We start from the raw sequence: 12,630 nt of genomic DNA on the forward strand, positions 1-12,630 counted from the left end.
ACACAGTGGTTGCATGTCAAGTGTTTTTAACAAGTCCAGTTGCGGTCGCCAGTGCTGGACGCTCATTTAACAAACTGAATTTGATCAAAAAAGGTCCACCCTGTCACAGAAAAGACTGTCGGCTCCAGCTTTGCCATCTATAGAGAACAGCACTGCAGGGCAGGTGGATTTCAGGGATATCGTTGCCAAGTTTGCTGCTACGAGTCAAGTTGTGAGGTAGGCCCATGTTTTTCCACTTTTAAATAAGTTACCAAGTATCAAGTTCAATATGTTAGTCCATTGTAATTCTGCTCTCTTGCTCCGTGTGCACTGGCGGAGGGAGAAGGAAGCCGGGGAAGGGGGGAGGCTTTTGTATTTACTTGCACCCGGGCCCAAGTATGGGTTGTGCCTGCCCTGCCTACCAGCATGTTTTCAGTCTTGCAGAGCACCTGGAGGACAACCATGCAAAAACCAGGAGAACATCTCCTTAAATCTTCACTCCTGAGCCATGGTGACAAGAGATCTTTAAAAGATGAGGACATCCGTTTCAAGCCCACTTAGGGAACATCGATGTGGTAGAAATCATTAACACATGGCTCATTCATTTTTATTTCTGACAAAATACCATCCCTGGATCTTTTCCTTTCCTTTACCCGGCTACACATTGCACATTTCCATGTCTCCAGCAGGCCATCTAGAGGCGGTGGTACCATTTCAACAAGTTCTACTACAATAACCTTTTTGCAAGGCTCATCAGTTTGTCCTTCTCAGTTTGCTAATGCACCTTCTTTTTACACTACATTAACCTTAATGGGAAGTTTACTGGGCAGACGTAATTGACATTTGAGCAATGAGCTTTATATACCAATAATCTGTTCAGCAAGGAAATGCCACTTAGCTTTTAATCACCCATTTTTTATCCTGTTTATCCAATACAGGGTCACAGGGGAGACGGAGCCTCCCAGTAACCAACGGGCACAAAGCAGAACACACTCTGGACAAGACACCAGTCCATCACAGGGCACACACTCACTCACACCAGGCCCCATTTTCCAGGAAGCCAAATAGCCTACCAATTATGTCTTTGGACGGTGGGAGCACCCAGAGGAAATGCATACAAACACAGGGAGAACATACAAACTCCACACAGATAGCACCCCAGAAATGAACCCAGTGCCCCAGCACTGTGAAGCAGCAATGCAATTTATCCAAGTAATGTCTAGACTGCGTGTACAGAAAGGCCACAGGGGTGTGTAGAATCTGGGCAGATTTAAACCCCAAACTGAAAATGAAACAAGGCTTCACTGACCAATTCTTGAATGAGTTGCTGCTCTTGTACCAGCGTCAAGATTTATTATAGCGCATTTCATATTACATTTAGAACTTATCCTTAACCAACACCTCACTAGGTTATACCCGAGACACAAACAGGAAACATGATTTAGTTAACTGAATATTTATTCTCACACCCTTCTGTAAACATTTATGCAGCAAAAATCATTTTACTTGTTAAATTATTCCCATGGCTATACTCATGTCACATACAAAAAGTAAAATATTTTTGAAAAGTGCACTTTTCAAGTCACACTTCAAAAATAACTGTACATGCTGTGAAAAGACTAAAGCATGCAATGCAAGTTGTATATCTCCAAAGGTCATCCACACTGCCAGAGAAACAAGTTTTTTAAAATTCTAAATGACCTAGTTTTTTAGTCAAATCAAGTACTTTAAATTGAGAAGAGAAATGTTCCATCATGCTCTACATTTAGTACATGATCACTGTTCATACTGATTTGACAGGATCACTAATTTACCATACATTTTAGGTCTACGTTCTCTGTGCTTATGTTACACAATTTATTCATTTCACAACAATATCAACAATTTCAAATAACGCCTCATTTAATATTTTATTCAAAGCAAACTTGTCAATTAAAACCGCAAATGCACCAAGGAAAACATACTTCCATGAAACTGAATACTGGATTAAAAAAACTGAAGGTTTCCAACCCTCTCTATTTAATAAAACAAAATATGCTGAACAATGCAATCAAAAGTAAAATACAATGGCCAATTTATGCACTACATAGGTCAACATAGATCAATTACAAACTCTGACAGGATCCTTAGCAAAAGAACACAGGTATGTCCGAGTCAGTGGAATCTCTCTCATCTTCAAGAGCTGGAAGGAGATCAGTGCCTGGCAGATAACAGTGAGGTGAGTCACATGGTCTCTTCACATTCTGGATTTTCACATGAGCAGGAAGGGTGGTTTGCTGAGGAGAACCCACATCTCCTTGACCTACAACAAAGCCGGCCCTTTCTTTAAGAGGCTGGTGATCTCTGGGCACCAGGCTTGCTTCTTGTGCACTATCTACACTCTCCTCTAGGAAGTCTCCTTTCAATACCTTTGCAGTGTCAGAAGAGATACAACCTTGATCATGCTGTCCACTAGATCGTGCTGGAGGAGCCATCAGTGCACCATTCTGTAAGAGAAAAGGGGTGATGTGTTTATCTAGGTCTACTAGATCAGCTTCCTTCAAAGACACCACATCTCCATCTTCTAAAGCCTTTGGAAGGGTTTGCTTGGCGTCTTCCACACTGATTTCATTTAATACATCTAGTTGACCATTGTTCTGGTTGTTTTTGATATTATGGCATTCAAGGTGTTCATCAGGGTCTACTGTTTTCCTAAAGCAAAGGTCGGATCTGGATATAAGCACCGCTTCCAGGTTCACATCAGTCCATTCTTCCTCATTCATGTCTTGTGGTTCTTGGCTTTGCTCAGGAAGTTCTGGAGACACATGGGGATTTGCCTTACTTACAGTATCCGTGTCATCCTGATCCTTTAAAGCAGTCCCATCGTCTGAAAGATCCTGGTTCTTCAAGGCAGTCATCAAATCGCTAAGAATCGCTCCAAGGATGACATGATCCTCTGTCTCAGGGTCCATATTACTGGGGTCCATTGAAGCCACATCTTCGAACCATGGTTCAGCATGGCCTTCTGGATCAGGAGGACAGGAGAGATCATCCACTTGACCAACGTCCAGTGGAGATGTGACAGGGAGGGTGCTGCTGGTGCTGCCCTCATCTCCAGCCTCACTGTTGGATTCAAGATGCTTTCCCACCGATTCCCTGCAAAGATCAACACCAGCACTTACACCAGGGATCTCAAACAATCCCTGGAGATTCTACAGTCGTCTGGTTTTTGTTTTAGTCACGTTTGTTCTAGTTGTATTTATTTATTCTCAGTTACATAGCTACTCTAAATATTTAATTAGCTGCATAACTATAATGCTTTTAACTAGGCACCAAGGTGAATAGGTAACCATAACATTAACCAACTGCACAACTTGTATGATCAACTGTAAAAGTCGAGAGAACAATCTTATATGTCAACCTAATTTTCCAAATTAAATCACATTGGAACAGAACCAGAATACAAAAGGACGTCCGGGAATGGCGTGCAAGACCCCCCGATTTACAGGGATAAAAGACCTGATACTCAAACACCAAACTTGTGTATGGTTGTGGTCCTAGTTATGAACCATAGTTCTACCAGAAATACAAAACATTCATCAGAGAATATCAGATGTCATGCAGTTCTCAGAACAAAGTATCTAACACTGCTTTGAAGTACAGCTGTAGGAGACCGGCTACAGCTATAAACCGCTAGGGGGATGCAGAGATAAAGAGTGGCATCAGGATTTATTTTACCATTATATGGCTCTGACATCTATAGGCACATAAATTCTCTTGGCTAAATTAAACTAACATATAAATAACAGTGATTTCAGTTTTCTCTTTGCTTGTTGGCGACACTGTAGAATTTGACAAAAATAAAGCTACCGTGATGGCCAAGGCAGTGCAGCACTCCCTGAAGTGGAGAACACAATCTATGGGCTGCTGGAAATGGGAAAATTCACTAACTCTGCATCCTTTTTTGCTATTATCACTCTAAAAAAGGCTATATTCTGCCAAAATAAAAGATCCAACAGCTAATATTCCATTTAATCTCTGGCTTTTCTTTGGAGCTGGAGGGGTGAATGCTGATCCTATGCAAGTAAATTTCAAAAGATCATCCTTATTGCTTTAAAAAGTGCAGCTAGGCTAGCTCGCTTTCTGTAACTGGCAGATTCTGTGCTAGTGTATGAAAAGCAGACTCTTTTGATTCATCTGTAAAGATTAATCATCCATCCTTTGGTTGAGATGTTAAACTGAAGTGAGGAGTACTTGATCATTCAAAATCCAAAGCCACTCTTAGCAAGAACAGACGTGTCTGCTGGACTGCAAATTTAGCCCCCAAATGAATCCCCAATTAAACTAGCCTGGCAAATTCACACTTTTCTTTCTGATCTGTTGGAACAAAATAGCTGCTATGAATTAAACAAGTAGATGCTACACTGATGGACAAAGTTGTTTTGTATTCTTTGGGATGAAAAATGCTATGTATAGGAACTGGTCTAGAGGTAATTGGAGAATTAATGTCTGTTCTAAATGCCTAGGCCAAGAAGCATGCTTCTTACATAGTGACTACCCCAATTATACAGATAAACAAAAGCTCCATCAGTGATCAAGTCCACAACATATCACAAGCTACATGCAGATGTAGACAATATTGCTGCCCCACTTCTTGCATTTCATACCTGCAACATTTTGCAACTCAGAATTCAATATCATTTTGAAGGGAATTAAGTGCATGATCCCAGACATCTGTAGCTCATGTAACAGGCTGGGATAGTGAGCCTTATGTTCAACACTGTTCTTACCTCCACGAGTTCCCATGTTCCTGGCTCTCCGCCTGATCCTGGCAGACGTAGCCAGGGTTCTCTTTTCCAGGATTCTTCCTGACTTGGGAGCTATTGGCCGGCATGTCCAGCCTGTGCTGACCGGTGTCCTCTGCAGAATCCTCTTCAAAAGAGCCATCTGCCCATAAATCAGTATGCTAATGAGGACGGTGACTTTCAAAGCGGCAACACTGCAGCAAGACCGACTGTTCAAAAGAAAGTCTCACCAATTTTAACACTGAAACACACCAAGGGGCATAAAAGAACTATGAAGTGTTTCAAAAAGAATAGAAAGCATATCCTTAAGCAAGGAGTTGTGGGTGCATGCAAAAGGACATCCAGCCATGTTTCTGATTCCCTGGCTTCTGTCAAGAAACACCTGAATGAGATCCTTGGATCAATTAGCTCCTAGCTTCCAAATGAACAGCATTCTCTGGCATGTCACCTCTTACATACCCTAAAGTAACACTACTGCAGGTCTTCCATTCAAACAAAGAGGATGTTTAAAGAAGTAATGGTTTCAAACCTTTTTAAAAAAGTATTTAGATTCTAAAAAATTTGACACTTTCCAATCGCAAACTGTAACACCAAATCCAGTTTCTGATGATGGCTTTCCATTGGTTTTGGGCAAAAAAATCTCTCGAAAGCTGCTAGCAAAGGAAAACAGGAAAATGCCATCAAATGCATAGGTTTGGTCTTAGCTGTTGATAGGAGGGTGTAAATTCTGGTTTAATTTGAGCCTCAAAGTCAGATTAGGCTACATTAACACACAGGCATCTTTAGCAGACTAAACAATAAGCTCATCTCTCTAATAGTATCATCCAGACAATGGCACCCATAACATCACAACATGAGGTATGGTTATGTTACAATACAGTTTTCACGCATCTTACATCCACTCACTTAAGTTTCTTCAATTTAATCCACAGCAACTAATGCTGTTTCGTAAGGGGAGATTAATGAGGGTTTGCAGACATGCTTCTACAGGTCCTTCATGTGCCCCTGCCATGACACCAGCCACACATCCTTACAGGAAGCCCAGCACAGCCCTCATCAAGACCTGACAAGTCATAGGAGCTGCTGTTTTGCCAAGGGACCTAGCTAACTAAAACCCGCTGCTGACAGTGACAGCCTGCCCATTGTGCGCCACATGGGGAATCCCAGTCTCAGTCGGCTAGTGACCCAGCGCTAAGACACTTGGGGGCCCGCAATCTGAGTGGAGGAGAAGGGGAACTGAGCTCCAGCCATGCAAAAGAAAAATCTGGAATTCTGGCAATTCGAAGGCTGACCAAGACCAAGTTAGAAACACAATGAAAATAAAAAGAGTAAAAGAATGAAGAACAATTGACGCCCTAAACACACAGACTGAATTTTGGGATAGCAACACCAACATGGTCTTCTTAAATCACAGTAAATCAATCTCAAATTTACCTGAGATAAAGTGATCCACACTTTCTTTTCTCCTTTTAAGGATGGTTTCAAGTTCAGGCTCTGCGGAGCTGCTGCTGACTTCCAGCTGCTCCTCTTGGTCACAGACGTCTTTGAAAGTCCCCTCAAAAATGGCACAAAGAGAGAGGTAAGGTCATTGCAGGCCCCAGGCAACAAGTTAAATGGCTCCCAGTCCCTTTTCATTTTCTTTAAGCAGACATCAAGCCAATATAAAAGCACAGAGCCAAATGAACACAGAAGTGGTTTTTTAGCATCCCTGCCAACAATGCCCAAGACTAGCTTCAAATGAAAATCTAGCACAGAATGTCCTCATTGGGCAATCCGCCAACCGAGCACCAGGCAGTTACAAAACAGCTGGGGCTCAGTATGCCTCTCCTCGGCTCTTGCAAATTTGAGTTGGTAAATTCATCGCATTTAAAAAAGTAGCCAGTTAACTGGATGAATACTGAATCTCACAATATTCTCCTGCTACCATCTCCTAAAGCAAAGCAACCCTAGTTTTACTGGAGGGGAAAAAAATGCAGATGTTTTGGTCAGGTGCACATCTTTAAGGCCCCAGGGCTCTACATTTATGCAACTTGATTAAAACAAATTCGGAGCAGGAAAGGCACGTTGCTCTACATCATAAGGTCAATGTCTTTTGGTTAAGAAGATAAAGTTATCTGGCTCACAACCAATACAGCATCAGAGCTTTGGAAAATCCTGGGCAGTAGATTTTTGGATGGGGATGGGAGATTGGATCTCAATGGCATTTAAAAAGCTGGGATCAGCTACTTTCAATAAAAATGGGTATAACCTATATTTTAAGACTGGCATTTCAGAAAGTACACAAAATACAGGCCTCTACTGGTAGATAGGAGTACTGCATACATCCCAGTCCGTATACAGTATGATCAGCACTGCCTACTGATCTTCTAAAGGGCATTTTCCTTTTATAAAAGTAGCATGCCAGCTTTATAAAGGTGCCACTATGAAGCTGCATGAACACAAATGTGAAAAATATTCACATAATTCATGATTTGGTCTTACCTTTTGTACCTGTATAACACGTCTTAAGGAAACCCCATTTCTGATCATTTCCAGGACCTCGTTCATGCCAGGGCATTGATGGTTGGTAGAGACGTCATCTACAAGAGAACAGCCAGATCATCTGGGTTTATAGTAAAACTCGGACTTCAGATTTTAATGCTTTTAATATGAAAAAGTGTTTTTTACTTTGAAGAGAATGGGTTCACTGGCTCTATTCAGGACAAAGCTAAGATGTACTGTAGTCACTCAGGTGACTGTTTATAAAACATCAGTAAATCTATGAATCAGAAAAGTTCTAAAATGTACACAGCCAAAATGGCAGATGAAATCTACCTATTTAAAAGTAGCATTTCACATTTTTGTCTACAACAAGATTTCAAAGTGATAACATTTCATCAAACAGATCTTGACACTGAGATATCCAGCTGTTTACACACTTGTAGCTCTTTCAGGCGAGGCTGGTGAGTAGTTTTCTTGCTGTGTGCAAGATGGGTCTTGCTCTTTAGAGTCCTTCTTTTTTTGGATGATTGACAATAAGGATCTGCAACAGACAAAAGTACTTAAGGAATTGAGCATTTCAGCACCACAGTCACAAGTGAAGCAGACAAGCTTCACCATTTTTTTAAAAAGAAAAGTTACTTCAAGTCTGTCTAGAAAAACAAAACTTCACTCTTTATGCGAAATTCTGACTTCTGACAGTCCTCACTGTTTAAACTTTTATGGTAAATTACTCTGTATAAGTGGAACAAAGGGGTGGCTGTATTGAAACTAACAAAAGGCACTTTACACAAAGGGATGTGGGAGTTTGGAACAGCCACAAGGAAATGCCAACAAACAGCTGGATAAGATTTTCAGATCAATTAGCTAGTAGTAAGCAAATAAACCAAATGGGGCAAATTGGTCTTTTGTGCATACACATGTTTTGTGACAGACACAATCCAGTTGTCCAGACGAACTCAAAATCTTCATAGTTTTAATTTACCAAGCAGCAGCCTGCATTATACAAAAGTGGTGAGTGACAGAAATGATGTGTGAATGTTACCTGGAGACTGTAACATTCTTTACAAAAGGACACCTGTCAGGAGGAGAGTTTTCCCCAAGCTCTGGGTTTATGACCCAGTCAAAGCTGTCTCACCTGAGGGGGTGGAGAAGAGGAGGAGAAGGAGTGGGCAGAGGGGGTGGGGTGGGCGGTCTGGGAGGCGACAGGGTGTGTGGTGGGTTCTCCACCAGCTGGAGACGTTTCTGTAAAACAGCAACTAAAAGGAGAGAATGGCAAGCTTGAGTGACACAGCCAGAGAGCAGACTGTAGCTTCAAAAACACGACACTATGGAAGGTCTCCATGGAAAGGTGCCGTGGCGGGGGCAGTTGGGCATTAGGGCAGCACAGTGGTGCAGGGGTTCAGATTGCTGCCTCACAGCATTGGGGCCTGAGCGCCCCAGGAACTGATCCCTTCTGTTTTCCCCGTGTCTATGTGTGCTTCCTCCAGTTCTCTGGTTTGTTCCTACAGTCCAAAGGCATGCTGGTATTTTCATTGGCTTCTGGGAACTGTATGTGTCTGCGTGTCTGCCCAGGTGTACCCCGTCTTGCGCCCACTGCCTGCCAGGATAGGCTCCGGCACCCTTGTGACCCCGAACTGGATAAAGCAGTTAGTAAAGGGATGAATGGATGGAGGAAGGGGGGCGGGGTGTTAATATTGTTTTAAAAAAACTCAGTGATATGATCTAGACTAACAGGATGACCATATTTATATTCAGGCCCCTCTTTTGACTGACTGCATAGTTCCAGTAGTCACAATTTCAGGCCCCACCTGGTACATGTCCTTACGGGCGCTAGGGATGAAAAAGAGACAAAGGAGGTACTGTAGGAAAGTGTATTCTAGAGACAGTCCTGAGGAATTTTATTTGTTCTAGTTTGCATCATGCATGTAGTGAAAGCACTGTAACTGCAAACAAGTCATTAGCTTAAACAAGAATCATTCAAGATTAAAAGTTTTAGACTTCTAGACAGTTTAATAGCACAGCCAGAACAAAAGGGTGGGAGAGTGTCCCTTTCGTAGTGTCAGGAGATACTGCACTTGGGAGGGTTTAATATCTGATCGTTTGCCGACGATTCATTTAATTCCAGGGTTATGTCCTAGAATGTGGGTCTGAAGCCCCTCATCATAAAAAAAAAAAAAAAACTTACCCTCGTGTTTGAGGTCCCGGACACTCTGGTTAGCCTGGTGCACCTGTTTTTCCAGCTCGCGTTTCTCCCTCTCTGCCACTGCCAGCTGCTGTTTGATCAGCCTGTAGCCTCGGTTTTCTTCTGAGCTGAGCACTGCTGGTCCAGCTGCGCCGCTCTGCAGAGGAAGAGAGGGTGGAAAGAGACGCCTTTCAGAATGTCACATAGTCCTTTGTCCCCTCTGCAATAAAACTACTCAATGAAGGTATTAAAATGTATTCCTCCCCCATCTATCCATCCAACTATTTACACATCACATACTGTTGTTGTGATTTCATGTGACCCCAATATTTTGCTTGAATGTTTTGTACTTCTGTGGGAGAAGCCAAAGACAAATTTCCACAGCAGTGGACAATAAAGTATCAATCTACAGCTGAGCGTCCCAGGGCCTTCCCCCTCAGCCACCTGAAAAACAGCTCCACTCAAAATCATCTGAAACCCTACCAGTGTCAAGTCCAGCCAAACCTTTCCTACATCAAAAAGCCGTTAAACATGAAGATGGTTTTGAGCTGGTCAGTATGCAGTGTATTCAAGGGGGAAGATGTTCACTACATCAGCTTTAGTTCAAACTTTAGGTGCCTCCTTGTACGAACAGCAGGGATTCCAAAAACTGGGGACCCACAAGCCTCCTGGCTTTCCCTCTTACATAGTTCGCCCTTAACTAACCTAATAGGATTAACTGGAAGTGTTTAATCAAAATAGCTCTGTAATGATACAGCAGGGGGGTGTCTGTTCCGCACAGCATTTCCCATTTGAAAATTCCTTATTTGTAAAACGAAAGCATACAGAGCTGATCACAGGCACAGAAAAGGCGTAGTATTGTATGAAGGTGTGACGCTTTGCAGTCAGCAGGGTTTTTTCCACGAGTTACTGGCGTTACATGGAAAACCTTCAAACACACCAAGTGCAGTACATCAAGAGTGATGTACTGTGCACATACCACCTGCATGGCCTTTACTTTGAAATCGCATATTTGCCTTTACACAGTACAGAAGATCACAGCTTTTGAACACATCCTTCAGAAGAAAAAGATGAGCAAGGTTATCTCTGCCCAGGGTGGGATGCCTGTTTCACACTATAAACTGCTCTTTTGCCTAGTTCTAGGATTCTGCAAACTCACAGGGAAAAAAAAGCGTGTGAAGGAGCTGGACTCATACTGGAGCCCCAGAACACCTTTACCTGTCCCGGGAAACCCAGCACCCCTCGCTCTCCAGCCTCGCTCACGGCCACTTCATCCTGTTGGTGTTCGGTGGACTCCAGACGCCCTCGCGAATCTAAAAAAAAAAACAATAAGGCGTCAAAGGAGAGAACAATCCTGCGTTATTGATGTAGGTTAAAATTCAAAAGGTTTATAACTTTTTAAACAAACGGAGGGGCGGTGGGATATGGAACCGAAGCCCTCGATGCCTGTTTAAACTGATCGTCGATGGCGTCGACATTAAACCACTTTTGCGAACGCGTTAAGTATTAAATGTGAAAGAATCAGTAACGCAATGGCACACCACTGCAGGACGGCTACCTTCTTGGCTAGACAAGCTTTCCTTCTGATCAAACACCGCGGACAGATAGCCAATATTCACGTGCGCAACTTGATGAACAACCGGATCGCGCTGAAAAGGGAGAAAAAAAGAGAGAGAAATCTTCTCTGACTCGGAAAGCTCTCTTTATGGCCACACGCAATATTTGACTTGGCATTGGTAAAAACATCTCTGATTCAGAACACATTGGAAGATTCAGCCTTACTTCAGTATTCTCGACCTTTCGTAGCGTTTCGTTGTTTTTCTTTCCCACCGCCTGCTGTTGGCCATCTGGGGAGGTTTGCAAAAGGCCTTGGATAAGCAAATATGAGAGCAAAACAACAGGACATAAAATATATGTCGAATTAAATTTACAATCCAAACCTTTGTCCTGGCCTTTCTGACAGCAACACAAAGCCGTCCAAATGTTTCCGGACATGCCGAGACGCACACCTTACCTAACTCTGTACGACTGAACCTGATCAACAGCTATTTAAAAACTCTCACAATCGCAAGTATCAATTAACTCGCTCAATCAGCCTGTCGGTACCCAAGCGCCTGTTCCAGTCTTAAAAGAAATTTGTCTTTCAAAGCGCATGCAAAATTTCGAACGCGCTGGAACGAACTTATCTCGGTGTCCCGTGGCTCATGTGAGCATGACAGCACGGAGTTTTTTTTAGGACTAATTTAATTCCTGTTTTTTTTTTTATTCCAATAATGAGCAACTTAAAAAAAAAAACAGCTCACCAAACAAGCCCTAAAAGGGTCAAGAGTTGTTAAGCGTCGGTTCAACTCAGAACCCCATCAGATTCAGTCAGGATTTTCACAAATGCGCTGGGAACACATTTCGTTTTGGTTGACACAAAGTGACCCGCTTCATTCACACAGCCGGGCTGCTGGTGACAACTAGAACCGGGCATGAAGACGAGAGCAGCTGTTCATAGAGAAAATAGTGTGATGGCTAGAACTATGGAAAATGCCTAAAGTTTTGTCTTTGAAAAGTGTCGTAATTCGTGTTTAAAATTTCTCTAGGTCTAAGTACTTGGCGAACCTTAACGGTTTCTATTGAAGACCGCTATATTCGCGCCAGATCTTTATTGGTTAACTGAAGTAAAACCTGAAAATTAAAGGTCTGTGCAGTCATCAGTTCTAATTTATCCACCTTCCAGCTACAGACTGACAACTGTGTTCTAACCAAACTTGAATGCTATCAGAATAGGTTCCCTTATAATAATGTCCCGGTTTAGCAGAAACATTGTTAATACGGTAAGAAGCAACAAGACCACTTTGCGCTAGAGATGACCTGTTAGTCGCGTAGTACTGTTGTAATAACGTACTGAAGCACAGGTTGTTCAGTGCAGGCAAATAAGTAATCTGTGACTAATAAGTGCCTTAATAATGTAATATGTAGGATGTTTATTAGCTACAAAAGGTTAAAAAAAACAGCTAGCTATCCTTTATACTGTGGTTGATCAGACTTTCATACTATCTCATTCATAAACGAACACCTTGTATTTCCAATATTGTCAATGTGGAATTAATTTTGTTCATGTCCAGTGCATGACTGATTTTTACTCCAGCCGCACATAGACCTAACTAATCGTGAAAATACCTGTATTCCAAGGTTGAACACATTATTGCAAAGTTA

At 42.3% G+C, this 12,630-nt stretch overlaps 1 protein-coding gene across 6 annotated transcripts; it reads right to left on the reverse strand.

Annotated features, from left to right (window-relative positions):
* Positions 1-1,419: 1,419 nt before the first annotated feature.
* On the reverse strand, positions 1,420-11,639 carry LOC148674167 (uncharacterized). 6 transcript variants are annotated; one of them, XM_088624029.1, is made up of 12 exons: positions 11,367-11,639; positions 11,209-11,273; positions 10,985-11,075; positions 10,645-10,739; positions 9,430-9,583; positions 8,380-8,500; positions 7,682-7,785; positions 7,245-7,342; positions 6,198-6,318; positions 4,749-4,905; positions 2,796-3,114; positions 1,420-2,465 (listed from the first exon to the last, which is right to left on the reverse strand). In XM_088624029.1, the coding sequence occupies exons 1-12, from the start codon at positions 11,419-11,421 to the stop codon at positions 2,106-2,108; spliced, it is 1,740 nt and encodes a 579-aa protein (XP_088480155.1). In that variant the 5' UTR covers positions 11,422-11,639; the 3' UTR covers positions 1,420-2,105. The 6 variants fall into 6 exon arrangements, 4 of the variants coding, with proteins under 4 accessions (XP_088480155.1, XP_088480156.1, XP_088480154.1 ...); XM_088624030.1 differs by having other exon boundaries at positions 2,805-3,114; positions 11,367-11,638; XR_015935128.1 differs by having other exon boundaries at positions 2,328-2,465; positions 6,198-6,305.
* Between the last annotated feature and the right edge of the window lie 991 nt (positions 11,640-12,630).

Source organism: Lepisosteus platostomus, chromosome 3, assembly GCF_059453375.1.
Source record: "Lepisosteus platostomus isolate fLepPlt1 chromosome 3, fLepPlt1.hap1, whole genome shotgun sequence".
NCBI lineage: Eukaryota > Metazoa > Chordata > Actinopteri > Semionotiformes > Lepisosteidae > Lepisosteus > Lepisosteus platostomus.